This window comes from Chenopodium album, chromosome 10, assembly GCF_948465745.1.
Source record: "Chenopodium album chromosome 10, dcCheAlbu1.1, whole genome shotgun sequence".
NCBI classification, from domain to species: domain Eukaryota; kingdom Viridiplantae; phylum Streptophyta; class Magnoliopsida; order Caryophyllales; family Amaranthaceae; genus Chenopodium; species Chenopodium album.
Genome location: NC_137843.1, coordinates 5,872,823 through 5,900,588, shown reverse-complemented (window position 1 = coordinate 5,900,588; position 27,766 = coordinate 5,872,823). Strand labels below are relative to the sequence as shown.

Sequence of the window (27,766 nt, the reverse complement as noted above, 5' to 3'; positions counted from 1 at the left end):
TAATTTCCCTCTCACATAAAATATTCATTTCAGCTCAATTCAGTTCAGTTCAGTTCCAATCAGTTTAGTTCAGTTCAGCTCCAATCAGTTCAGTTCACTTCAGCTCAGTTCAGTAAATATGAACAGGCCCTTAGAATGTAATGATTTTGTGTAGGTTTATTGTTTAACATCAAAGAAAAGTTATGTTTTAAGTACCAATTTTTTGTCACATATACCCATTGTATTCATTGGATTAAGGTAAAAAAAAAAAAAAAAAAAAAAAAAAAAAAAAAGGTGATAAATGAGTTATTCATATGTAGTTAGACTCGTGATGAGACTTTGTGCTGGGAGCATTGGAGTACAAATTGGGTTTTAGAACCTGTTCTGATTTATTGAACTGAACTTGATTGGAACTGAATTGAATTGAACTGAACTGAATATTTCATGAGAGAAGGAAATTAGGAACTGAACTGAATTGATTGGAGCTTAAGTGAACTGAACTCAACTAAACTGAAAATAAGGTGAAGAGAACAGGCCCTTAGTAAAAAAAAAAATTCGAATACAAGTTATGTCGACTTTAAGTCTATTGACAATTAGCATACTGTGAGAAAGAAATACATTTTTTTTTTGGCATGAAGAAAAAGGATTTCATTAATACTTCTTCCGTTCTCTTTTACTTTCCCGCTTTTGACTTTTACACTATTCACGACCCTTCCTTTGACCGTCTTTTGTGAATAATATGTAACAAAAAACATAGTCATGTGCTATCTTTTTGATTTCGTCTCAATAAGTACCATCATAATATATAACTTTTATAATTTTAACTTATGGAGGATTAAGGTTATTGATCATTAAAGTTTTGCATTAACAAACGTGATAAAAGAAACAGATCAAGTAAAAAAGAACACATGAAGTATAATATAGTCAAACGACACTTACATATAATTCCTAAGAAATCAAGAATTCCAATACAAGTACATAAATACCTTAAAACCAAATACATCGCAGATTTGATCAACAATCACTTTAATCAAAAACTTCATTTGAAGCAATAAAATCTGTAAGTTAGTACTTATTCGGCTTGAAATCTACTGATACATAATCGTTTGCGTGAAAATACTTATGTGGTCCTCTAAATTCTTACGGAGATTATGAAACCCAGGATTTTCAATTCTCGCAATATAAACAGAAAAAGAAAATAAATACAACAGAAAAATCATCATCATAAGGATAAGATCGATCTATTTATTGAAAACAATTAAAAGGTTATTGGGGCTTACCACTAGTAAAAACACCAGTGGAAGCCCACACAAATATTCACAACCGAGACAAAGAGGAAAAAAAGGCAGATATGGAGACAAAATAGAGATAAAAGAAGAAAATCTTTCAAAAACAGAAAAAACCTTGCTACATGTGGTCGTGATTACATTAATTCACGTCAGACTTAGGGCCTGTTCGATTTACTGAAAACAACTGATGAAGTGAACTGATTGGGGCTAAACTGAACTGAATAAAGCTTAAATGAATTGTTTATGAAAGAAGGAAATTAGAAAGTGAACTGATTGGAGCTGAACTAAATTGCAAGGAAGGCCGCACATGCCAAGGGTGAAGAAAAAGAAAGGTAAACCATATCTCAGTTTCCATTTTTGCAGGTCAAAGAAGCACAAATGATCAAGTTCGGAGCATCTTATGACTCATGTTCGTGATTGTCATTGTTTTGTTTTGCATTGTCAAGTAGACCATGTTTATTGTACCCCCAATCCCACTTTAGGTCTTGTGTTAGTATAGCTAAGAGAGGTAAACTCTCTCGTTTTATTTGTAGTGTCGAGTCAATTGAGAGCTAATCTCCTTTTTGGACTGTTGTTAAAAAAAACAAAAAACATCCCATAAATAAAGAAACGTTTTCAAAAGAAGTATTCTTTTTTAAAACTTTTTTTTTTTTTTTTGTTAATTTTAAATAACCAAAAAAAAAAAGAAGAAAAATAGTAAAGAGAAAAGAAAAGAAGAAAGTATGTTTCAAAAAAAAAAAAAAAAAAAAAAAAAAAAAAAGAAGAAAGTAAAACACGCGCCATAAAAAAATCACACGTAAGAAGCAAACCGTGAGCACCACCGCAAAAACAAGGCAAGGTCTTCTTCAACAAATACACCGACCACGCGCTAATCATTCATTCAATTCCCCCAAAAAATTTGCTCTGAAAAAAAAATACTCCCCAGAATCATTTTCTCTCTCCACTCGCTCCCTCCCCTCGCGTGACTCCGTTGCAGAAGATCACTTCTCACTCTTTAATTTTTTCAGGTACTCTTTTCTTTTTTTCTTACAAAATCCCTCTTTTTCCTGACTACTTTCTTTTTAATTTTCTCTCTCCTCTTTCTCTCTCTTCTAATTATGCTGATTTATTACAACTTAATTGTGTTTTAATCCATTAATGGTGGTTTTGATTTGAGGAATTGTGTTGATTTTTGGATTTTGATTGGTTAGGTTTAGGTTTATGATCAGGATTTAAGGGGAATTATTGAACTAAGTTTAACCTAGTTGTTGAATTTGTTCGTGATTTGGTGTTTGTAATGTTAATTGTGATTTTGGGGATTCAATTGAAGTTTTACTAAACTGGAATTACTACTGACTGAACAAACTGATGAACTTCGAAATGAGCTATGAATATAATAGCGTTGATGTAGACGGGATTCAATATCAATATTTGGGTATCTATCACGAATTTAACCATTACTTGGCATTCACACAATTAAGTTAGTTGACATTCACATTTACAAAATTTGGGACTAAACTGAAAAGTCGTTAACTTTTGACATTTCATTGTATTGTTATGCTTGTGTTTTACTATTGGATCATCTGAAAATGAAATCGTTTGTACGTTGGAGGTTTTGGTAGGAGAAATTTCGGTAATAGTAATTGTTGTGTAGTGATGAGATGATTGTAATCCGGAAAATAGCTTCGAAGAATCTAATGATGAACATGTATTTGTGTGCAATCTTAATCATGTTGGTGCATTTATGAGCTTTAATTTGTTTATGGAGGCTTCATGCAGTTAGTATGCCATTTTGATTCATGGATGTATGATTCGAACAAGGAAATTTGAACGTATGCCCAATTGCCCAGCTGAATTTGTTTGATTTTATCTGTAGTAATGGTGTACTTCTGTCAATTTTGTATCTGAATCTGTTAGTTTTTATCTATAGTGATGGTGTAATTCTATCACTTTTTGTAGAGGACATGCTTTTTTGATAGTCTTTTTATGGTGTCTGCTTGATTGATTTTGGTTGAACACCCTCCTTCCCAATGCAATTTCTGGCTTTTAATTTTTGATCCGCTGACATGTGTAAGAGAGTCCGAATATGTATGGTGTCTTAGCTATGGTGTTCCGAGGGTATCTAGCAAGTTATCCCTTCCCACTGCAGCAAGTTGTGATAAAATTTTGAATGAATATTTGAACTGTCTTACCAATCTGTTGTGAACTGCAAGCTATCTGTGACCCTGTTTCGCTGTTAACAGATGCTTTCATGCTAACTTAATGCCTTTTGGATACCCTTACAATGTGTTTGGGTGAGAGAATTATAAGGGAGACAAAAGGGAGGGAAAGTAATGGGATCCATATTACTATATCTGGATATGAATTGGTGAAGAGAGGGGAAGGGAAATGGAGAGAGCCAATAACCTTTGCCTTTTACTAAACCAAATGTTACAAAGCTCAAAAGATTTGAAGAGAAAACATAAGCTCATTTCTCTCTCAATGTCCCTCACTTCCCCTTGATATTTTAATGCACTGTTAGTGTGGAGGCCTGGGGGTCTCACATCCTTATTTTTGGAGGTAGGGTTGGATTGGGTTTACTCTTTAATTCTCATCAACATTCAGCAGTTCAAGTTGTATCCTTTTGGTTTGGCCTTTTACATATTGATGTAATTGCAGGAAGCTTATTGTTGGAAGCAGTTTGGTGTCATGGATATAGATCTTAGGCTACCATCTGGGGAAGAAGAAGATCGGCAAGATGAAGATCAAACCACTGATAGTAATTTGTTGGACAGAGAAGACAGATTAGATAACAGCGGGGATGCAGAGACTGTTCTAGTTGTTCCAGAGGTGCATGCTGAAGAGGAACTAGCTCTGAATTCTATCACACCAGATCTGGTTGAATATAAGGAAGATGTGAATCTAGAGCCTCTACATGGTATGGAATTTGTATCTCATCAGGAAGCATATGCTTTTTACCAGGAATATGCCAGGTCAATGGGATTTAACACAGCCATTCAAAATAGTCGTCGTTCAAAGACATCAAGAGAGTTCATAGATGCAAAGTTTGCATGTTCTAGGTATGGGACCAAAAGGGAGTATGACAAAGGCAATCGGCCCCGTATTCGACAATGTAATAAGCAAGAACCTGAAAGTGCTACTGGCCGTCGATCATGTGGTAAGACGAACTGCAAAGCAAGCATGCATGTAAAAAGGAGGCCAGATGGAAGGTGGGTGATTCATAGTTTTATCAAGGAGCACAACCATGAACTTTTACCTGCTCAAGCGGTCAGTGAGCAAACAAGAAAGATGTACGCTGCTATGGCTAGAAACTACGCCGAATATAAAAATGTGGTTGGGCTAAAAAATGACGCAAAGATCCCCTTTGATAAAAACCGTAATTTGTTACTAGAAGCAGGGGATGCTAAGCTGTTGCTTGACTTCTTCACCCAGATGCAAAATGTGAATTTTAACTTCTTTTATGCTGTAGAGCTGAGTGATGATTTGCGATTGAAGAGTTTATTATGGATTGATGCCAAAAGTAGGCATGACTACGTAAGTTTTAGTGATGTGGTCTCCTTTGATACGACCTACATTAGAAACAAGTATAAAATGCCTCTTGCTCTTTTTGTTGGGGTCAATCAACACTATCAGTTCATGCTGCTTGGATGTGCTATTGTTTCTGATGAAACCCCAGCAACATATTCATGGATACTGCAGACTTGGTTGAAAGCAATGGGTGGACAAGCTCCCAAAGTAATCATTACTGATCAAGATGATGCTATTAAATCAGCTGTTTCTGAAAATTTTCCAAATACTCGCCATTGCTTTCATTTGTGGCATATTCTGGGAAAGGTTTCAGAGAATCTTGGTCATATTATTAAGAGGCATGAGAATTTTATGGCTAAGTTTGACAAATGTATTTATAGGTCATGGAGTGATGAAGAATTTGAGAAGAGGTGGGAGAAGCTTGTTGTAAGATTTGAACTCAATAAGGATGATGAGTGGATTCACTCACTTTATGATGACCGTAAATTATGGGTTCCAACGTACATGAAGGATTCCTTCTTAGCTGGCATGTCAGTTGTCCAGCGATCCGAGAGTGTTAATTCTTATTTTGACAAGTATGTACATAAAAAGACTACGGTGTCAGATTTTATAAAGCAATATGACACCATCATTCAAGATAGGTATGAAGAGGAAGCCAGAGCAGATTCTGATACATTGAATAAACAGCCAGCTTTAAAATCTCCATCTCCGTTTGAGAAGCATATGTCAACTTTATATACACATGCAATGTTCAAGAAATTTCAAGTTGAGGTATTGGGTGCTGTTGCCTGTCATCCTAAGAGAGAAAGACAAGATGAGCTGATCATAACTTTCAAGGTTCAAGATTTTGAAAAGAATCAAGACTTTGTGGTTACATGGAATGAAATGAAATCAGAAGTTTCTTGCATATGCCATTTGTTTGAGTACAAAGGTTTCCTTTGTAGACATGCAATGATTGTTCTCCAAATATGTGGACTTTCCATGATTCCACCTCAATACATATTGAAGCGGTGGACAAAAGATGCCAAAGAGAGGCATTTGATTGGAGAAGTGATGGAACAAGTACCGTCTCGAGTCCAACGGTATAATCACTTGTGTAATCGGGCAATGAAATTAAGTGAAGAAGGGTCATTATCCCAAGAGAGTTACAATCTCGCCCTCCGTGCTCTAGATGAAGCATTTACCAATTGCATTGGTGTGAATGATGCTTGCAAGACACATATGGAAGTTGGAACATCAGCTACTCATGGGCTTCTCAGCATTGAGGATGGCAGTCCTAGCAGAAGTTTTAGCAAGGCCACAAAAAAAAAGAATCCGACCAAAAAACGGAAGGTATATTGGAGTATAGTCTTTAGTAGGATGGTATTATTGTATAGTTGTGAGTTGCTTTCTTCTGTTATCCGTTTGTCATGCTAAGCTGTATTTGTCTTGTGTAACAGATGAACACTGAAGCAGAGGCTATGGCTATTGGGTCACAGGATGGCTTGCAACAAATGGTGTAGTTCTCGCACTTTGTTTCCTTTGCAAGTTATTGATTTAAATAGAGTGGATAGCCTTCAGCGGCTTTTACTTGGATGTGATGACATTGAGTAATAAACCATATATGAGGCCTGCCTAAACTTTTTGTAATGTATATTCTAAGTGGTTTCTGGCACTTGCAGGATAAATTAGGCTCCAGACCAGTTACCACTCTTGATGGATTCTATGGCACACAGCCGGGTGTGCAAGGAATGGTAAGAAATGCAATGTTATCAGAACATGTTTACTTCATCTCAATAGATGGTAAAATTTTGCCTTTGTTCTTGCTTCTTGAAGGTGCAACTGAATTTGATGGCTCCAACACGTGAGAATTACTATGGAAATCCAGCTGCTATTCAAGGACTTGTAAGTTAGATTGTGCAACAATGATTTTCCATTTGCTCTCAAAGCATAACTGTTGAAGTCTTTAATGTTTATTTTTCTCTTCTTTCTAGGGACAATTGAACTCAATAGCACCTAGCCATGAGGGTTACTATGGTCAACAAAGCATGCATGGGCTGGTATGTTTGAAACTGATGCACATTTTATATAGCAATTACTTGAGTGCTGCTTGAAATACTGGAATTTCTGGCAGCTATACGTTCATATCATTTTGCTTGAAAGGTTGCTTTGTTGCTGCAAAAGACAGCCTACGATTTAATAAATCTCTGCAGAATTGACAAGTTCTGGGTTCAAATCTAGGTTTACTGATTATCATGCTTGTAAATCGTGGTGGATGATTACATTCCACTACCTGTTCTTTCATTCATAAAAGTTGGATCACCTTTCGAAATTATAATATTTAGGCCTTCTGTGTTGCAGGGGCAGATGGATTTCTTCCGCACACCAACTGGTTTCCCTTATGGTATTCGGGTTAGTTCATCTGTATGACACAAGTATCTGAAATTCTGAAGGTAACTCCTATGGCAGCTTCATTTACATTTATTTGTTTTTTTTGCAGGAAGAGGCCAATGTCAGGCCTGCGCAGTTGCATGACGATGGAGCTAGACATTCTTAAAAGATATCCCCATCAAAATAGCTCATTCTGGAGATTGTAGCATGAAGGGACTTGTGGAAATTGGAAAATGTGCTTATCTGGAGTTGTTGAAGATTGAAGCTCCTCTTGATGTTGTGCAATGTGAAAGATGCACAGAATGGCGTGCTCCATCCTGATGTCTGAAATATGGGAGACAATGATATTGCTTTAGTTTCATGTGAAAGTAGACTTGGGGCTTTGCAATCACTCATGTAATTCTAGCATTAGATTTTAAGTGTACAACCTGTTGTAACTTGTATATTATACATGCATGTATTTATAATAAGTGTAATTTGCAGCCATTATGATTTTTGAAAGCAAAGTAAGGTTTCATGCTTTTCTATTGGTGCTGTTTTCTTAGTAAAGTCATTGGATCAGGTTGCTTCCATCTGCAATGTTGTAGACTGATCCTGAGGCGACAGAGGCGTCACAACTCCGATATTCATAATCAGTTATCCAAGAGTGTGGACACGTTGTGCTGCAAGGACACTTGCTAAAAGACCCCTTGATATTGAAGGTTAACTGTACGGGATAATCAATCACCCATCTATCTAGTTTCCATCCCTAGAAAATATTGTACTCACTTCAAGTGTCTTATTGTATGAAGTCTACATCGGGCCACTCCATTATGAACGTGTTTAAGTCTCACTCTGCGAAACTAAAATTGCACCAGGCTTGTGGTGAACTGAAATCGGGCCACTCCTAAGTGCTTGATTTGTACGGTGTATATGAGGGGAGTAGTAATGGAAGAGAACTAGAGATGAGCCTTATGGAAAGGGAAGAATTGTACTTCTCTTTTCATTCTAAATTTTCCCATGGGGGATAAAAAAAACATTGATACTTTGTGATAATATAAAAAGATACCTTCAATTTATTTCTTACTTCTTCATACTAGGATAGTCCTATATTTCTATGTACATGAGTTCATGACCCATGAGACACGGGACTATTTATTTAGGAAACGTAAAGACACTGTTTAAAAAAACTTAAGTATCTAAAATAATTGATTTAGTACTATCTCTGTCCATAAACAACCTATATATCATAACCACGTCAAAGCGACCCGACCGATCAGATAGACAAGTAGGGATCCTATAAGTACATTCGTATAGATCACGAGTTGCGTTGGTAATGACAAAACGGGCCGAACATCGCAAGTATAAAGATAGTTGGACTATCTCATCAAATCAAAGGAGAAATTGAAACCCAAAATTCCACCAATAACCGAAGTTTCTTCTCACGCTCTCCTCCTACCTTCCTCCTCCTCCCCCAATTTGAGGTTTTTCTCACAACAAATTCAATCGATTCAATTCAAGTTCTTCTCGAATTTCCCCTCTTATTTAACTCCCAGTTTTCTGCAATTTCATTGAATTGATCCAATTGTTGAAAACAACAAAGAAAAAGAGCGAATTTTCTGTGTTTGTTTGAGAAGAATTAATGGGGAAGAAGAAGAAGAGACAAATTGATAAGGTATTCTGCTACTATTGTGACAGAGAATTTGACGATGAGAAGATATTGTTGCAACATCAAAAAGCTAAGCATTTTAAATGCCATGTTTGTAACAAGAAGCTTTCTACTGCTGGTGGTATGGTTATTCATGTTCTTCAAGTTCATAAGGAGAATGTCACCAAGTATATTTTCTCTCTCTTCATCCCTTTCTTTTATTTTTCTTTTTAATTTAATTTTGATTTTTCCGATATTTTTGCATTGATTAGGTTTTGACTTTCTATGTCGTTTTCATCAGATCGTTGTAATTAATTTTCCGTTTTTAGTGGTTCTTGTTTCGTTGATTCTACTGCTTTGTGGTGTATTAGAATTAGAATTGGAAATTTAGATTCTATTTCTACTGGGTTTAATTAGTGTTGTGATACTTGAGGGAAAAGTGTTTTATTTTTGTTATTTTCAAAGGTTAGGTTTGATTTGATTAATGGAGGCATAGAGCTTGTTTTTAAGGGAATATAGTTGATGTGGTTTTTTTTTATTTTTTTTATTTTTATTGGTGGTAATTTAGGGGAAAGGGTAATAATTTGTGTATTAGGGTTTATACTTGTATGCTGAAACTTGCGATCTTTACTTGAATATTATGGTCTTTGGAAGCAATTGATGAGGGAATATTATGGTCTTTGGAAGCAATTTATGAGGGAATATTATGGTCTTTGGACGCAATTTGGAACTAATTGGTTTTAGCTATGTTGGCGAAACCAAATAGGAATGAGTCTCAGCGGTATTCATGTTATGTTGCCAGCACGCTAGGTATGGATCAGGGAGTTGGGGAGAGTGTTGGTTTGCCCATGGTGGAGGGGTCAACATTAACTTATTAGGGCCAAAAACTTGTGAATCTTGTCTATTTGGAAGGTGCTGTTAGATTCTTGTATGTGGTGTTCCTCGAATTGTTGGTAGTGTGGCAGATCAGTCTTGGTTAGACATATATGGTTTCTTTGTACAAGGTCAAAAATTAAGACATGGTGAATTCATAATGTCTTGTGTGATTATCTAGGGCAATGTATCTCCACCCATTGGCTTTTTTATGTATTACCTTTTTCTATCACTTCCATTTAAAAGGTTGATCTTGATTCTTGAGTGTTAATAATTATGAATAAAGGCACAATTTTTGCATTATACTTTGCTTTGGATGCGTATCGTCATGGACTATTACATCGAGCATCTCATATTAATACAATTTTACACGTGCATTACTACTCATTCCATTTACAAGGGCCATGTAAAAAGTTTTACCATGAATATCCCACCCCCTAGTGTATAAAGCTATGTTACTATAAAGTTTTGGAAAATTCTTCTGAGATGCTCTGATTGGACAAAAAAACTCCTGTAAAATTTACATTCATGGACCGTATGGTGGGGGTAATAAATGGTAATGACAATGCAATGTTTGTAAGTTGGTATGGAAATTCTTATGGAAATGCCCATAGTAATGCTAGCTCACCCCAAGTCTGTTTTTCTTCATCAATATTCATTACTATTTATTATCTCTTGAGCGGTGTTGCTGGGTGACAATGAGCATTAGGAGGATACAGCCTGGAAAAAGTTCACTTTTCTTCCCATTACCCGCAATTATTACCATCTCCTCTTTGGGCCATCAAGGTCTTGAGTTGTTTATGAAGCATCGAGTATAGTGAGTAGTAATTTTTAATTAGCTTATTTACTAAATGCATAGATAGTATCCTAGTTTGGCATTGAGTTAGATCCGTATGCAATCCTTGTTCAGCTGCTTTATCTTGAACATATGGGTATCATGTTAAGAACTTTATTTATGATTTCATTTTTTGTAATTTTTGCAGGGTGCCTAATGCAAAACCTGAAAGGGAAGCAACTGATATTGAAATATATGGAATGCAAGGGATCCCGCCTGATGTTTTGGTCGCTCATTACGGGGAGCAAGGTAGTATTGTCTTGTTTTTTTGCTAGTACTTCCTCAGAAATTTTTTATAATAACTGCAGCTAGATTGCAAATATTGAGCATATATACAAGTTGTAGGATACATAAGGACTGGTCATAAAATTGGAACTTTTTTTTTATTGTGATTTTAAGCTAATTTTTATGGTGATTTATAATTAAGTGTGATATTTAGAAGGTTCTTTACAATGCTGTTTGATTTATGCAATGATCATCCTAAGGAATTGCAGAATTCTTTGCTTTTATATCGTTTTAAAGACTGGTCAAGGGGGAAGGGGGTTGTCCAACTGTAACTCGGTTGATCAAACAGCTCAATTGTGTTTGATTGTATCAGTGGTGAACTTGCAGTAGTGTGACTGTGTGTCCTCACTTTTAGATGAAGAGTAGAGTGAGTTGTGCATAAGAGCTAGAAAAGGGGTTGTCTTTCTTGCCAAGAACTGTCTTTTAATTAAGTAACATAAGAGCAGGATAATTGAAGCTTAAGCAAGTATGCAACACAGAAAGTCCAGTGAAGGTTTTGGAGGGTTGGCCATTAAATTAGGATACTTTTGTATTTTTACCCGACTACCCGTAATGGTCAAACACTGTTATATTTGAGGAAAATCTGTGGGAAGGTATGGTGAGTGATTATGTGTATTTTCTCAAACTGGCCCACTCAATACTATTATGCATTAAATACAGATTAGTAGAATATCAACAAAGCAATATTATATGCTAAGGGAAGCCAAAGTTATGTACTAAACTATTCTCAAATCTCACTTTGACCATAATATATATTAATAATAGTATTAAATATTATCATGTACCCACATTTATCTTAACCTATTACTCCTCAAGTCCTTAGTCTCTTTTTGTTTGCACCATGGACCCACTTTTTGTGAGAGCTCTTTCAGTCAAATGGAGCAAACAATAAGGGACAGAGGGAGTAGTTATTTATAATCTATTCTTAAAAATTACTTCCTCCGTTTTTTAACACTTGCAACACTTCTCTAAAATGAAAATATCACAATACTTGCAACACATTATAAATAGAAAGTTTTTTTGGGAAAAGATGTACTATTTCCCTAATTTAAAGCACATGACCCACTAAATTACACTCCTAACAACTACCCATCTCATTTTAAAGTGTATTATATCATGTAAACCCCACATTTCTTAAATACCGTGAAAAAGTGTGTGTTGCAACTTTAAAAAAATGGAGGCAGTATTAAAGATGCTAATTGTAAAAGTTTTGCATTGGGAATCGTGTAAGTCATAGTTGTTTAACTACAAAAACAGAGGGGGTAATTTGCTTATCGCAATCTGGGCCATAACCCTGTTATAGATTTTACTCCCTTTGCCTTTTTATGTGACACACTAGCTTCCGCGTGGAGTTTTAGGAGAAGTTTATAGGGTGTATGGGTAAGGTGATTTGTTGGAGAAATAATTATTAGATTGTGAGATGAGAGAAATAATAAAATATGTAAGAGTGGTGACCAAATCAGATATGTATAGTTAAAAATAGTAGAATGTTTTCAAGACAAGGGATGTGTCTTACTTAAAAAAAGGAAGTTTAAGGAAAGTGTGCCAGTTAAAAAAAATAAAATGGAGGGAGTATCTATGTAGTGATTGAAGTATTGATTCTTCAGTTTTCTTAGGGATTGAGAGCTGGAATTACTCTTTTCCGATTCTGTTGCTGGAGAAGATTCCTGATGGAGAAATGCTGCGTATATATGTCAGATAAATCTACTGGAGAATTAGGGATGGATTGTAAGCTGTAATTTGAGAGATCTGAGCTAGCCTTAAGCCGAACAATTGAGATTATGATGTGTGTTATGTCAATCAAACACTTGTATCTGTTATCATATTTCCTGGGGATGGGATTCCCTTCACAGGAATGTAAAGCAAAGTTTGGAACATGTAGTGATTAACGAGTCATTTTTTTTTTTTTTTCTTTTGAAATAGTAGAATATAATCAAGGCCTTTTGTTGCTTTATAATTTTTTTTTCTTTTTTTGGCAAGCTTGTTAAATGTACTAATATCTGGTGATTGACTTGGTCTGTTATCTGTGCACTTTTAAAAGTATTTTTCTTTGTATTTTCATGCAGAGGATGATACACCTTCAAAATCTGCAAAAGTTGATATTCCGACTACAAATATTGTTGGTGGTATGATGCCAGGAGCAGTTGGTTTTGCTCCACCTGGAACTTATGGAATGATGCAGCGACCCATGTGTGTATTTTGAACTTCGTTTCTATGTTAAGTTTATATTACCTTAGTTGATTTTTTTTTTTTTTTTGCTGCCTATGGCATGAATTTGTACCAAATTTTGCTTTCATTTACCCCGAACAAAAGTGCTGCATTCCCAATCTATTTAGGTAGATTGGTGGCCTTGTTGTATCTGTGAGGGAGGAAAGGAGGTTATTAGGGAGGGAGAGGCAAGTGAAATTTGGGGCATTGATGGGCACCTGGAAAAAATTCTGTCTTGTTTGGTGAATATGGTAATGTGGACTTGGGCATACCTGATATAAGTGATGATGAGGTTTGTAGCCCAGTTAAGAGAGAAACACAAGAGATAGTGTTGGAGGTCTGTTGCAAGGCTGTCAGTCCTTAACAAGCCATCATTGGAAACCTGTGAAATCCACACTGGCTTTGCCTTTTGTAAGTCACCATCAAGAGCTGCCTAAGCAGCAGGGAGCTGGTGATGAGGAGAAGGGTAAGGGTTGGTGTAGCCGTGTAGGACAGTAGGAGTGAGATCAAGTTTGTTTCCTTTTCTTGGGAGTAAAAGAAGTCTACCTATAAGTCCTATATTTGTCCTGATATGGCCTTTCAGAAGTGTCATGGTCAGTATCAAACTAGATGATAAAAGGTTGTTAATAAATGACCTATTGGTCTCTTATCAATTTTTAAGCTAATTCATGTATTATTTTGGAATACAATTCCTCTGCACCAAATTCTGGTCCACCTTGAAATCTTTAGATCTTCAATGTTGTTGGAATTTAATTGTGAAGGAGGGCATAATAGTTCTTGTCAGATGTTTTAGTGACTCTTCTCTATTTTTTTTTATTACATGTGGCGTTAGTCAATTTTTGTACACTCTTGGCTACAATTCCCCATTTTGGTTGTAACACTGACTTGCTTTCCACAACACCAACTTTGACCATCAATATCTTTGACTTCCTTTTGTATCCTTAAAAATTGCATTACTCTTACAAGCTGATTTGGCCATCGATATCGTTATTTACTTTGTTTTTCTTATTGAAATTTTTGGACAACATTGTACACAATAACTTATTGTATATCATTTTTAAAAATGTGGTCAAAGTTATGAATAATGCAAAAGTTGAAGTTTTGCAATTTTAAAGAAATGGATGTATATAAAATTAAAGTTGATATTTTGAAAATATATTTCGAGACAAATCTAACAACATTTTATATAATACTAACTTTTTTAAAAAACATTTTTAATAAATATGGTCAAACTGGGTTTTATGAATGGTGCACAAGTCGAAGTGGAGCAATTAAAAATAAGGAGAATGGTGTAACATTCAAATATCTGGATTCTACCCCCTGCATCCTGCCTTACATAAACCTTTTTGCTAGAATCTGAGTTGATGTATAGTTTCCTAGAATTGCCTTTCTTATGCTGATTTTATAGACTTGGCTTCATTTTTCTTCCTAATTTATGCCTTACTGAACATGCTGATTCTAATTTACTTCTATCTCTGGAATTGCTGGAGGCAGGTACAACCCAGCTGTTCCCGGACCCCTTGGTTGGCAACTCCCCCGTCCACCGGCATGGTATCCACCGCCTATGGCGATGTCAATGCCTCCTGCAGTTTCAGTACCTCCAGGAGCTTCCGTTCCTCCACAGCAGCCTCTTTTTCCTGTTCAAAGCATTGCCCCACAATTGTCTTCTACTGTAGCTCCTGTGTCTCAACCTCCTTATCCACCTGGTGTCCATTCTTCTCCAGCTCCTATCCCTGTTTCACAGCCTCTATTTCCTGTTGGAGCTACCGCCAATATGCCAAATCAAACTTCAGCAGTTCCTGCTCCAGGACTTCTTCCATCTATGTCCACAGACATGAAAGCTTCTGCAGCCACATATTCTAATGCACCTCCTAATGTGGTAAACAATTACCATTTACCAAATGGTCAAGGTATGTATCCTAGTCTTTCAATACCTTTAGAAGTTTGCTGTATCCAGCTCTATGCTTCCTCCAGCGGCAGTGATTTTTTCCACTGTATTTGGGATAGTCAGAATAGTAGGGTAGTATAGTCATGGATGACAGGAAACTGTTCGTTGCTTCTTATGCTTGAGATGCTAGATTTCATCAAATGTGAGACTCATTTTAGGTTTGTACTTTGTTTTTATTGGTGAAGTCAAAGTAAAATTAAGTTTCTCTTTGCTCATTTTTGTGATTATAGGAGCAGCAATTAATTCACATTCATATGCATCTGGCCCAAACACTGGTGGTCCGTCGATTGGTCCTCCTCCTGTCATCGCTAATAAAGCTCCAGCAAACCAGCCAGCCGGTAATGAGGTTTACTTGGTGTGGGATGACGAAGCCATGTCAATGGTAGGCTTCTTTTGATGATTTTGCTTCTTCAACTGTTATGTCAACTGTTGTAAATTTTCAGAACCTTTATTTTAGAGCACTTTATGACTGGCATGTAAATATTTGCAGGAGGAGAGAAGGGCATCGTTGCCAAAGCATCAGGTTCACGACGAAACCAGCCAGGTAAGTTGGAACTACCCTGTTCTTTTCCATGTAATTCTGAGATTTCAGTCTGGTTTTTTGATGGTTATCTGGGACTTGATACAACTCTTCCCTATGTATTTGGCATAAAGGTAACACTTTTGTTTTATTGCCATCTTGGTTTATATTTTATGGAGAGACTAAGTGAGGTCAACTGGTCAAGTTTTGAACGTGCTTGATTTCAAATACAGTGTGAAATATTGTAACATTTTATTGCCAATAGCTTCGACTTAGCACTATTTCTAAGTGCCATTATCCAGTTTCCACAGAAATTCTGCTGCTTTTGTGGGCATCAAAAAGGTCCAAGTAGGTATTTAAATGTGCTCTACTATTGAATGGTTAGTTATGTAAAATCTGACAAGCATGTTGTGAGCGGTTCAAGGTTCCCTGCATCTTGCACCAGCCTTCCACACTAAAAGTGTATGTATTTTGCTGGTTTAGATTTGAATTTGCTACCTGTTAATTATTTTCCCCCATGCATGACTGCGAAATATGGGGTTTTGACTTTTGAGTGGAAGGCGAGCATGCCAACAGGCTTTTGCCATTTGTATCGTTTCTTATTATCTTTTATGACTTTGCAGTGCTTTCCAGGTCAGCTTCTGTCTAATTTTTGGTTATCAATGTATTGTGTAGAAGCTTATCCCCCTATTCAGAAGCTTTTGCTGGCATGAGTTTTAAGCTATTTTTTTCTTTTGAATTTTCAGATGAACTCAATAGATGCTGCCATTGATAGAAGAATATCTGAGAGCAGACTCGCGGGTAGAATGGCTTTTTAGGCGTGAATAAAAGGAGCAACTACATTTACATGCAGTGGAAGCTTGCTTTTTGAGTGGGATTGAGGTCGCAAGTGGATGGTCTTTCCATTGATCCTGTCGTTCGTTTTTGAGTATAGCACATTCAATACAATCTCCAGCACAAAACTGGTCGAATTATCTGAAGTAGATATAAATCGGGTCAGAAATGAAAGCTTTCTTTTGCCGGAATTGTGCCCTAGATTAGCAGGACAGATACTAGATTCTTTAGGCAGAGGATTCCTTCAGTGTAATACTATCTGATTATTACAACTAGTCATTTATGTAGTTCACTTGTCTGACAATGACAATTTTTCAAGACCAAATGACATTTTTAACCCTTCGGCCTGCTCGATTTAAGGCATCAACTGGAGAACCATTTCATCTAGAGATTCAGGAGCTGCTGGTCAAATGTAACTGCTGTTAGTTTCAGTTTAAAAGAGTAAATTATATTCTTTTGATGGTTTTGTCCCTTGTATTATGTTGAAATGTTTTGAATGTCTTCCTATTTTTTTAGTGAAGTAATCTTTTTTCTTTTTTTTTTTTGTTCGGGTTATGTGTAAGGTACTCAGAGTGTTTCCTGATTATGCAAATGTTGTTTACTGACAGTATTGGTATGTGTGAAGATCAACAATTGAATATACAGAGTATCTGGTAGTATACAGAGTAACAGAGCTGAACAAGCCTGCAAAAATTTATCTTTTGGAGGTTTATTGAGTGTCATGTTTATGTTAATAATTGATGCTTACAAATCCTTGGGCAATTGAGAGTTGAGACTGGAGAAGTTGAGTGTCTCATCACTCACAGGCTAATATTCGAGACTTAGGTTTTGTTTTCTTCACCTGATATTAAGAAATTATTGATATCGTATTTATAGTACTCATTATTGTTTAAAAATTTTGTCAAATTGCTTCAGATCAAAAAAATTTAGATTGAATCTTTATCATATAACTAAAATATAAAGCTAAATGTTTAGCTAGGTTACGAGACAGTAACATTTGGCGTTCTAACTTTTCGCCAAGTGAAGATTTATTTGGATATGTTTTTTATAAATAAAAATTTGTATTTTTTTATTAGGATAAAAACTTGGATAGATTTTGTAGGATAAAAAATCTAAGTTTAGAATTTTATTTTCAATAAAATTTTGATAGGTTTATAGGATAAAATTGTTGGTTTAGAGTTTTATTTCCGATAAAATACCACTATTTCATACGTACAAAAATAAATTATAAGTTTAGCGAAACCACGAGACAGCTACACCTGTCATTTCAACTTTTCACCAAATATTGCGCTATATAGACAACAATTAAATAATTTATCATATAAATTTATTTTTATGTTATAATTTTTTTGGAGCGAAGGAAATAGTTCAAAACGTACAACGTTCTTTTATAATTTATTCTAATCAATTGAAAACAATAATTCACAATCAAATATGATTTTATTACTGTTTGTAGACCTGTCAATCGGGTTGGGTCACGGGACATTACGAGTCGGTCAACAAAACGGGCTTTAAACAATTTTTTTTGTTTAATTAATTTTGGCTAATTTTTAGAAATTTCTAATATTTCAAGTTTATTTTTCTATTTTTTTATAATTTTTTATATCGTATATTTTCACAATATTATTATTAATTGTCATTACATGCCTACTACATAATTTAAATAAAAAAATTATCTTAAATTCAATAAACTAGCCGGGCATCGCATGGGGCACCAAACTAGTAGTGTAGATAATAATATTTGATTATTTGCCTAGTGTACATAACGTCTTTATTTTTTTAATAATAAGAAAAAATAAAATTAAGATGTTGGGAAAATACAATATTAAAGATCGAGATTATTATATTAAGGGTCTGTTCACATTTACTAAACTGATTGGAGCAAAGCTACGTTGAAATGATTATTTTATAAGAGAAGGAAACTGAACTGAAATTAAGTTAAAGTGAACAAGCCCGAAATCATACTCGGCCTTGAAAAATTCAACAATATTAGAAGAGGAGTTTAAAAACTCAACCATATTAGAAGAGTTTAGAAACTTTTTAAAATTAAACAAATTTAAGGGGTGGTCAACGAACTACTGTATTTTCGATTTATTAAGCTTTCTTGCAACATCTTCAAAATTAAACATGTCTATTGAGAAACAACTAGAAATATATATTTGCTTCTATGATTTGTCAATTCAGATAATTGAATCGGGTTAGGTAAAGTCGGATCAGGTTTAAGTCATGCTAAAATCATTATGTTCATACAAGACAAAATTTGAATCGGATTACTTCTGTGTTGGGTAGGCTTAATGTTTGACCCTTTTATCTCTTGTCACCCTTGCATTATTGACAACAATCATAGAATGTTTAGCTCATAAAAAATACAAGTATGAAGTGACGTGACAATAAATTAAACTACACAAAGAAGGAGCCTACTCCACCCTGTCCCTTTATGAATTTGTAACCACACAAATATAAAATGTCTAATTAATCCCCAATAACATCTCGTGTGCATCAATCTCTAGTATTAACTTATTATGAGATCTAATAAAGATTAAATAACGTTTGTTAGCTTTTTTATAATTAAATTAATTGACAATTAGTCTCTTTAAGATTTTGATAAATATCATAATATAACATTTTTCATAGATTTATGATATATTTTGTACACTTTATCGTATCAGGTTACTAAAGTGATTTATTTTATAAATTATAATAACATCCGACAAATTAGTGTAAGACGGTCTATCGAGAGACATATGTTAGGAAATAAACTAAACTTACCAAATACCAACGAGATTTATTTTGGGAAAAGATATGATGTGGGTTTCTAGGTTAGCCTATATAAGAGGATTTAGGCTTACTAGAAAAACTAGATTAACCCCGTGCGATGCACGATTTTAAAATAAGAATTGAATTATAGACTTTTAACACGTAATGAAAGAAAATAACTTTCTCATTTTTCCCAACTGATTTCTAATTAAATATGAATATACAATTCCCGAAAGTGCATAATTTTCATAATTAATTAAGAAATTTCAATCTAATATATATATATATATATATAAAGGGTAGTTTTTCCCGAGATTTTAGAGAGCCACGTAGGATTTAATTTTCTTAGCTTATAAATTTAACTTGTAGCCAATTAAATAAGAGATTATTAATTTCTTTTAAAATTAAATATTTCAAATGCCACGCAACAAAAATTGGCGAATGATATTTTTAAGTTTTAATTAATTAAATATAAAATATTATATTTTGATATTAGAAATTTTATCTAAACATGTATCAATTTTTAGTACATAAATACAAAAAAATATATATATTTTAAAAAATTCAAACAAAATGTGCATCGCACGGGCTTTATCTAGTCAACCAATATATTAGACTATAACACAAGCAAATTGAATCAACGTGGAGTTGACAAATGTCCCACTATGATTTGTTGTTTGTCTTATATATGTAATATTATCTCTAAAAAAGCTTAACATATATTATTTCATATTTTTTTAGTTTCCATTATATAAATTATATTAATTTCAAAATATATTTTATTGACTTTAATAGATTCTAAATAATTGATTGCATTTCCAGTATGATAATTTTTTTCATTGTTTATATATTTATTAATGGGTAATTTTTGTTTATTTGATTTCAAAATTACATGATTCTCTTTTTCACATTTTATACAATCAATATCTATATATTTAATGTGTAATAAATCATCAATCAATCAATAATAATAATAATAATATATTAAAATCCACACCGGTAATGACATGTATCATCTCTGTGTTCTTAGTTTTTTTTTTTTTTTTTTATATAAATATTTTTTAAAGAAAATCTATTAATCAAGGAAACAATTCGTTTACAAAAATAATATATTATTTTTATATGTTCTCCATATTCTCCATATTAGTACATATTATTTAATAATTATATTTAAAATAAAAGATTTCTATAATCTTTCTTAAAAAATTGGACAACTATAAACCAAAAATCATATTCTTAACAAGATTTAAGACCTAAAAAAAATATATTGCTCATATTTTTTGCCAATTTTTGTTATAGATGTGTGTATTAGAAGATTTAAAAATACAAATACCAAATCCACATATCATATACTTTTATTATTCCTCGACTATTTTATGATTATAATACTTATCAATCAATAATCTATAACTATATATAACTACAGATCACCGTGCTAGGAACGGTGGAGTTTTTTTCCCGAGGTTTTAGAGAGCCACGTAGAATTTAATTTTTTCAGCGCGCCACGTAGGATAATAAATTTTAGTGGTAGCCAATTAAATACGAGATTATTAATTTCTTTTAGAATTAAATAATTTAAATGACACGTAAGTAAAATTGGCGAATGAGATTTTCCAGTTTAAATTAATTAAATATAAAATATTATCTTTTAATATCAGGAATTTTATCTACATATATAACAAATTTTAGCACATAAATATATTTATTAAAAAATTATTTTAAAAAATTCAAACAAACCGTGTATTGCACGGGCTTCATCTAGTTGAATTATATTATTAACAACTCGTAAATAACTAAAAAGCATAATATGTGTAGAAAACCCAAAATTTAAAATTTAAAAATTCAAACGGAATATATTTTGAAAGATATGTTAAAGACTTTAGCTTAAAAAGGAAAAAAAAATGACATCATCCTTGCATTTTGGAGGGAATAAATTAAATAAAAAAAGTGACACGTAGGAAATGATGACATCAACGGTTGTTATTTTAGTATATACTATGTTAGTTTCGTGCGATGCACGATTTAATATTTGTTTTACTTACTTATTTATTTGTATGTAATACATATTTAAGAAAAACTCACTAATGAATTGTGTGCCTTCTTATTAGATAAAATTGAGCTATTACGAAAGATATTATGTTATATATAGAGTATTATAATCATATATTATCCTATATGCTTCGTAATTTAAATAAAATTTAAAACTTATTTATAAGATGTTAGCATTAATTCACTGGGTTATCTTTCATTTTTTTTATTTTTTTTATTTTTTTTAAGAACTAATAAGGAATGGAAACACCAAAAACAACACTATAAAATGTATCAAGTAAGGGGAGATAAAATGTTTCTAGAAAAATGAAATAGTCCAGCCAGTGACTTTTAATTTTAATCCATGGAAAAATTGTGTAGTTAGTCAATTTTAGCATAAAATATTTTAGGAAATGTACAATTAATTACTAATTCCAAACATTTTTTTTATCTTGAAAAAAAAAAGATAATGTTCCAAAATTTTAGAGGGAAAATTTTGTATGAGAAGTTGACACTTGTAAATGATGATTTTAGCGGTTATTTCTTTAATTATATTTATTATAGATAGATTTCCTCATAAACACTTGTCTTTTTTATTATCGTGTTTTTGCTATTTATTTTACATTGTGTTGAGGGTGACTTCCCAAATCGTTCCATTGCATCGATCCGTTATAATAACATGTAAACCGGATATTCTTTAAAAGAGGAAAAGGGCCCCTCTTTGCGCTTAACGAGGGGTAGAGAAAGAAAACGTAGCACCAGTTTTTGCAATTGAGAGAGAAATATGGCAAATCGAGAGAGATCGATACAAGCAGCATAGTATCAAATACATCAATTATCAAAAAATTTACGCCTTCCAAATTTATTTTCCCAAATCAATTTTTATTCAACAAAAATGTCAAATTCTTCAAACCCCAAATCTACTAGGTGTGCTGACCCTCCTACTGACCGCCCTGTTCGTGTTTATGCAGACGGAATTTACGATCTCTTTCATTTTGGTCATGCTCGATCCCTTGAACAAGCCAAAAAATCGTACGATTTTCAACTTTTTCATCTTTTTGATCTTTGAATTTTTCTGGGTATTGTTTGAATTCTTAATTTTTGTAGTTTATTAGTGATTTTTTATGTAATATGGTTTTGAATGTGAGATCTTTGTTTGTCAATTTTGTGGGATTTTGATGCTGTATTATAGGTAAATCACTGAATTGTAACAAAATGAAGTTTATTTGAATGATGGGTTTTTTCTGGGTATTTCCTTAGATTATATGTTTTTGGCGGTTCAGGAATTGTGTGTTTGTATTTGAATATGATGTGGGTTTTCTGGGTATTTTTTATTCTGTTGGTTTTAATTTTATCATATTGCAGTTTTTGGTGGGAATTTAATGCTCTTTAGATGTAAGTTGATTGGATCATTATTAATAAGTTTTCAATAATGTAATTTCTTCCTATTGTTTTCTATAGGCGGTTTGTAAATCGTGTCTTCCAAGTGAGTTTAATGTATATTTACATGATTCTGTTTTAAAAATTACAGAGGTTTATGAATCTATTCATATTATATGGTTATATATTGTGGCATCATATTGTGATAATATTTTGTATGGTTTGGTCAAATTAAATGGGGTTTTGCCTCTGCATTCTTTGATTTGTCTGATTATGATTCATATATATGTGGTTTATTATGTACTCTGAAAGTTTGTCTTTGTTGTTATGCATATTAACCTGGGATACCGTTTTCGGTTGAATTTCTTTCTAATTGTGGATGTTCTATATAGATTTCCAAACACATATTTGCTTGTGGGATGCTGCAGTGATGCAATAACCCATAAATACAAGGGGAAAACTGTTATGAATGAAGCTGAGCGCTATGAATCTCTTCGTCATTGCAAGTATGCTTTCTTTCCTCTTTTAAATTAAAGCAGGAATACATGTTGGATATGTGTTATAGATATTTGGCAAACATGGTTATTAGATCCGTATAGAAAATGGCTTTCATCCTAGTTACAAACTACTTAGTTTTAAGTTTTGAGCCTTATTGTCATGAGTTGGTCATATCTCTTGATAACGGATCTATGAAGATTGGTGTCTCTTGGTCAAGTCTTTTTCCTTGAATATTGTCGACTTGTCGTGCTCAACTAATTTTATTGAAAGATCATGTGGTTTTCCCCTTTTATCAAATTTTATGATAATCTTGTGCAGATGGGTTGACGAAGTTATTCCTGATGCGCCTTGGGTGGTAGATCAAGAATTTCTTGACGCGCATAAGATTGATTATGTTGCCCATGATGCTCTTCCGTAAGTGTAATATGAACCTTTGTACCTAACATTGGAAACTATGAATTTTAGATGTGTTCTTTTTCTGTAGTCTGCTTTCTGTTGATTTCGGTTCTTCACTTTTCTATCCAATCTACTATGTATTTTAAATTTTTAATGTGTCAATTTATAACTAGTCAAATTATCCGTGATTTCTTACAGTTATGCTGATACCAGTGGATCTTGCAACGATGTCTATGAATTTGTGAGTTTGTTTTAAAATCTTGTAGATTAGCCGCTTTAAAATCAATTTTGCTATATCCTAGAAGTAGCTATTGGATATTTTTTGGTTAAGTCAATTTCTTTGTGGCAGGTCAAACTTGCTGGAAAGTTTAAGGAAACCCAACGGACAGATGGAATTTCTACTTCAGACATCATTATGAGAATTGTTAAAGACTATAATCAATATGTGATGCGTAACTTGGATCGTGGATATACGAGAAAGGAGCTAAATCTTAGCTATGTGAAGGTGTAAACTCTTCCCTTATTACTTTTTTCATGTCAAATTATGATGCTTTTGAGGACTAGTGGTGGTTAACCGGTTTTGGTGTATGTCCCTTAATTGATAGTATTCTCACATGTTTTTTTATGTTTTGTTGTTACAGGAGAAGCGTTTAAGAGTCAATATGAGGTTAAAGAAACTCCATGAGAAAGTGAAGGAGCAGCAAGAAAAGGTAAAGAGGAGGTTAATTTATTTTTTTATGCTTTATAGCTGCTTTTATCTATTATTCTTCCTGTATGATGTATGGAGTATCACTTTGGCTTTCTTTCCAATGTAATATATCAACTTGAACAGAGTTACATTTTAGTGCCTAAACTCAAGCTTACCTGGTTGTTATCATAGTCTGAGCTTCTATGGAATAGTTCTTTTTTATGTAGATATGGTTTTTAACTTATTATTATTGTCAATTAGGTTATAGCTTGTGCCTTGTGAGTTGTGGCCTTGTGGGATGCCTCTATCCTGGCCGACACCCTATTTAACTTTACTGTTTATACATAATGGTTTATATGCACCATCTACCTCTTGCTTATATAAAATTCTGCTTATCACATCTGTAGAAAGCTTAAGATGAGGGAAATTGTGACCAAAGTCAATTCCCTTGATGCCTTGCATGCGTGTTACCCTTTTTCTTGATGAATAGGATATTTGGTGGACTGAGTGGTCCAAACTCTAGTTCAGAATTATATGTTAATTAAGGAAAATGATGGTACTTGTATTTAGGAGTTTTAGAATCACCTTTTTTTTTTTTCCTTATAATTAATTTTCCCGCTGCTGATTTGGCATGTATCAAGTGGGTAAAATGAATATGCTGAATGCTCTACTCCCTTTCTTGTTGCCTGATAATAAACACTATGTTGATATAAATTGTACAACTACATATACTCATATGATTCATCTTTGAAACTGGTTTTTGGACACATGGTATTTATATTTAAGCAAATAGATTACGTTAGTTATAATTTACAAATGGTCAAAGATTGACATAGACTAGTCAACGTTAATATGAGACAGTCAATTCAGGATAGCAGGAGTACTTTGTTTCAGTGTTTTTAAGCATCTGACAATGTTTATATGATAAGAGTTGATTATAATACCTTATATTGTTTATGTACTGAGTATTTATAAAATTACTTCACAGTTTAAACTTGAATTTGCCCAACTATGTATTATGTGCTGTTTTAGAACAAGCGGCACCTAAAACTCCCATGGGCATCTTGCCGATTTTGGAGTATGATTGGCAAGTTGATTGAGTTAACATGAATATTTTTCTTTGGGGTAGTAGGGTGCTAAGATATTTTGGAAGTGCTTTTTTGACATCTGAAAAAGTTGAGGGTTTTAAGTGTGATCGCTAATATAGGTGGTTTTTATTTAATCAAATTTATGTAACATGTCCATTAAACTGTCATGGGAATCTTAGATATTTTGATTTGCAAGTTGTAGAGGCTATGTGAACATTTTGGCTGACATTTTCTTACCCAAACCCCACTCACAATCCTACTTTTTAACTTAATCTTACACTATGACCACTTATATCTACTACTTTATTACACTTGCTCTATTTTGTAAATTCTTTTTTCCTCCCCTTGTTGATTTCTGTATCTATAGTAACTGTAGCCTCATTTGGAACAGATGTAGTAATTAACTAACTTGTTAGGAACACGTTTTTTTTCTTGAATTTTGAAAGTAGCAACTAGTGATAATGGTGTGATGACTGTTATACAAAGCCCTGAAAATAGAGCTGGCAAAGGGTGCACTCTGTTTTCAGTGCCAGGAAGTCAATTCATTACTAATTATCTGCTTTTATGGACATGGTTGGCTTAGGCAATTGAGAATCTTGGTGATACTAGTGTTTGCTGTATAGGGAAGTCTAGCTCATAATCTTTAGTTTTTCTGCATCGCTCTATATATCTGACTGTTTTTATGAACTTCTGTTGATTGGGCAAGTTATTGTTATGACTGATTAAAAGATTACTTGGACACATTTCAAGTGTCAGTCCTTATTTCAAAGCATTCAAATCTTGGCAATAGTGTTAGGCTATCATCTATCCTCTGTCTCGCCCCTTTTTCTCCTTAAAACTTAGCCCTACTTTTTTCATGGCTTCTGAAATTACCTTTGCATCTACTCTTAAATTGTATTAAAATGCTCCCAACTCTTAATAGATATGTGTACAAGGCTACTCTAAGCTCTTATAATATTACATTTTATGCTGACACAGGTATCACCGTGTGGTTGATCCGTTGATGTATGTGGATGTGGGATTGTGGGAATAGTGATTGTTTGACTCATAACGAATGTGTAGAAAATGCTGAATAGTGATTGTTTCCCAATTTCTTTGGAGTTATTATGGATTTTAGGATAGTGATTGTTTTTATATATTACCTATTCTTGTTACCTTTACTTACAGCATTACTTGTTTGCAGATCCAAACAGTGGCTAAAACCGCTGAAATGACTCGTAATGAATGGGTGGAAAATGCTGATCGCTGGGTAGCTGGATTCCTTGAGATGTTTGAGGAAGGATGTCATAAAATGGTATACATGCTTATATGTGCTTAAAAGTAGGAACTTTTACATTTGAAAACAACTACAACTATACTAATTCCTACATTGTCGACATTCATCAGGGAACAGCGATTAGGGACCGAATTCAAGAGAGTTTGATGGGGCAGCAGTCTAGAGGTTTGCTGCCTAATGGAATGGTAGATGATGGAGAAAGTGAAGAATACTTTGACGATGATCCTTACTATGATGATGAAGATGAGTACTATTATGATGAAGATGAGTACTATGATAATGAAGAGGATGAAGAAAAGGATAAGCAAGACAAGGATACGAACAAACAGGAAAAAAATGATGAGAAATCGAAGAAACAGGAAAATACTGATGAGAAAAAGAACGAACCTGAGAAAATAGAAGAAAAGAATTAGACAGTTGGGAGTTTTGCTTGTCACTATAGATTGATACGTACTATCAGAGATGATTTTCAAGGGGTCTATGTAAAGTGTGACAGACATAGTAGCGTGTTTTCCATTGTATTTGTAGCTATTACGGAGATAGTACAGGTTTGCAGGACCCAAGTTGTTGATTAGTTCAAAAGATTTACTTGCTACCGCATTACACCCCCTCCCCCCTCTCGTTTTCTTAGCTTGAAGGACAAATGTAAAGATTGAAGAAGATGAACAACAAACCCGAGGGCGGGTTGTTGAATCTTCTCATGTTTTGATCTTGTAGGAATGTACTGTTTATGTGGACTAAAAAGCTTTTGGTATATAGCCTAATTGTTTTATAATTTCAGCTATTAACTTTTGAAAGATGGATCATCTTCAAATATGGACATATGGTAGATAGATAATTATATCATTATTTTGATGATGTCAAAAAAGATGATCCCAAGTAAATCATAATTCGTGTAAAGGTCGTCCAACACTCCAATCCCATCAAAACTAATCACCCATTAGCTTAGAGATTACTCAAGATATCATTCATACTGTCATTCCAATCTCCATTATCTAAATCAATTTTCTCTTTGATTGTCATATTATCTCGAACCCGTTTCATACTCAATCTTGATCTTGTTCTTATACTCCGTATTTGTCACAATTAAGATAATGAACATTTATTTTTGTTTCTTGAGAAACTTATATGGAGTACTACGTATAAAATAATGACTATATTATAGACGAGATTTGATCATTAATTCTTTCGAGCAATAGCAATCCCAAATACATTATTGATAACCAAATTTTACCGATGGATCGTGTTAGTTGGATTTAATATTGATGTTGGTGAACTACTCATTAGTCATTATTGGTCAATGGATAGATTAAAGATACACTATGCAACTACATGGTCTATGGATTATGTTAAAACCACCCCACTGAGGAACAAGTAGAA

General features: G+C 33.7%; 3 protein-coding genes across 5 annotated transcripts; all 3 read left to right on the top strand.

Annotated features, from left to right (window-relative positions):
- Positions 1 to 2,151: 2,151 nt before the first annotated feature.
- Positions 2,152 to 7,631, top strand: LOC145562056 (protein FAR-RED ELONGATED HYPOCOTYL 3-like). 2 transcript variants are annotated; one of them, XM_081622217.1, is made up of 9 exons: positions 2,162 to 2,275; positions 3,491 to 3,806; positions 3,906 to 6,107; positions 6,215 to 6,271; positions 6,437 to 6,508; positions 6,591 to 6,659; positions 6,749 to 6,814; positions 7,116 to 7,166; positions 7,255 to 7,631. In XM_081622217.1, exons 3-9 carry the CDS (start codon positions 3,936 to 3,938, stop codon positions 7,309 to 7,311), a joined length of 2,544 nt encoding a protein of 847 aa, XP_081478343.1. In that variant the 5' UTR covers positions 2,162 to 2,275; positions 3,491 to 3,806; positions 3,906 to 3,935; the 3' UTR covers positions 7,312 to 7,631. The 2 variants fall into 2 exon arrangements, with proteins under 2 accessions (XP_081478342.1, XP_081478343.1); XM_081622216.1 differs by lacking the exon at positions 3,491 to 3,806 and having other exon boundaries at positions 2,152 to 2,275.
- An 863-nt stretch (positions 7,632 to 8,494) lies between these two features.
- LOC145562055 (protein SUPPRESSOR OF FRI 4-like) lies at positions 8,495 to 16,814 on the top strand. Of its 2 annotated transcripts, XM_081622215.1 has the most exons (7): positions 8,497 to 8,960; positions 10,629 to 10,729; positions 12,832 to 12,955; positions 14,468 to 14,883; positions 15,152 to 15,303; positions 15,412 to 15,465; positions 16,188 to 16,814. In XM_081622215.1, the coding sequence occupies exons 1-7, from the start codon at positions 8,767 to 8,769 to the stop codon at positions 16,257 to 16,259; spliced, it is 1,113 nt and encodes a 370-aa protein (XP_081478341.1). In that variant the 5' UTR covers positions 8,497 to 8,766; the 3' UTR covers positions 16,260 to 16,814. The 2 variants fall into 2 exon arrangements, with proteins under 2 accessions (XP_081478339.1, XP_081478341.1); XM_081622213.1 differs by having other exon boundaries at positions 8,495 to 8,960; positions 15,412 to 16,814.
- Positions 16,815 to 21,753: 4,939 nt separating this feature from the next.
- Positions 21,754 to 27,161, top strand: LOC145562054 (choline-phosphate cytidylyltransferase 2-like). The gene is made up of 8 exons (XM_081622212.1): positions 21,754 to 22,092; positions 22,833 to 22,946; positions 23,257 to 23,352; positions 23,533 to 23,575; positions 23,684 to 23,839; positions 23,976 to 24,044; positions 26,294 to 26,404; positions 26,497 to 27,161. The coding sequence occupies exons 1-8, from the start codon at positions 21,956 to 21,958 to the stop codon at positions 26,797 to 26,799; spliced, it is 1,029 nt and encodes a 342-aa protein (XP_081478338.1). The 5' UTR covers positions 21,754 to 21,955; the 3' UTR covers positions 26,800 to 27,161.
- Positions 27,162 to 27,766: the final 605 nt, after the last annotated feature.

Bases quoted from the DNA above. Each gene is read 5' to 3' on its own strand.
- LOC145562056 (XM_081622216.1), top strand. From the start codon at position 3,936: ATGGATATAGATCTTAGGCTACCATCTGGGGAAGAAGAAGATCGGCAA. The intron at 6,272-6,436 runs GTGTAGTTCTCG...TGGCACTTGCAG, and splicing joins AGGATGGCTTGCAACAAATG to GATAAATTAGGCTCCAGACC. The intron at 7,167-7,254 runs GTTAGTTCATCT...TTTTTTTTGCAG, and splicing joins GTTTCCCTTATGGTATTCGG to GAAGAGGCCAATGTCAGGCC.
- LOC145562055 (XM_081622213.1), top strand. From the start codon at position 8,767: ATGGGGAAGAAGAAGAAGAGACAAATTGATAAGGTATTCTGCTACTAT. The intron at 8,961-10,628 runs GTATATTTTCTC...TAATTTTTGCAG, and splicing joins CATAAGGAGAATGTCACCAA to GGTGCCTAATGCAAAACCTG. The intron at 12,956-14,467 runs GTGTGTATTTTG...TGCTGGAGGCAG, and splicing joins GGAATGATGCAGCGACCCAT to GTACAACCCAGCTGTTCCCG.
- LOC145562054 (XM_081622212.1), top strand. From the start codon at position 21,956: ATGTCAAATTCTTCAAACCCCAAATCTACTAGGTGTGCTGACCCTCCT. The intron at 22,947-23,256 runs GTATGCTTTCTT...AATCTTGTGCAG, and splicing joins GAATCTCTTCGTCATTGCAA to ATGGGTTGACGAAGTTATTC. The intron at 24,045-26,293 runs GTAAAGAGGAGG...ACTTGTTTGCAG, and splicing joins TGAAGGAGCAGCAAGAAAAG to ATCCAAACAGTGGCTAAAAC.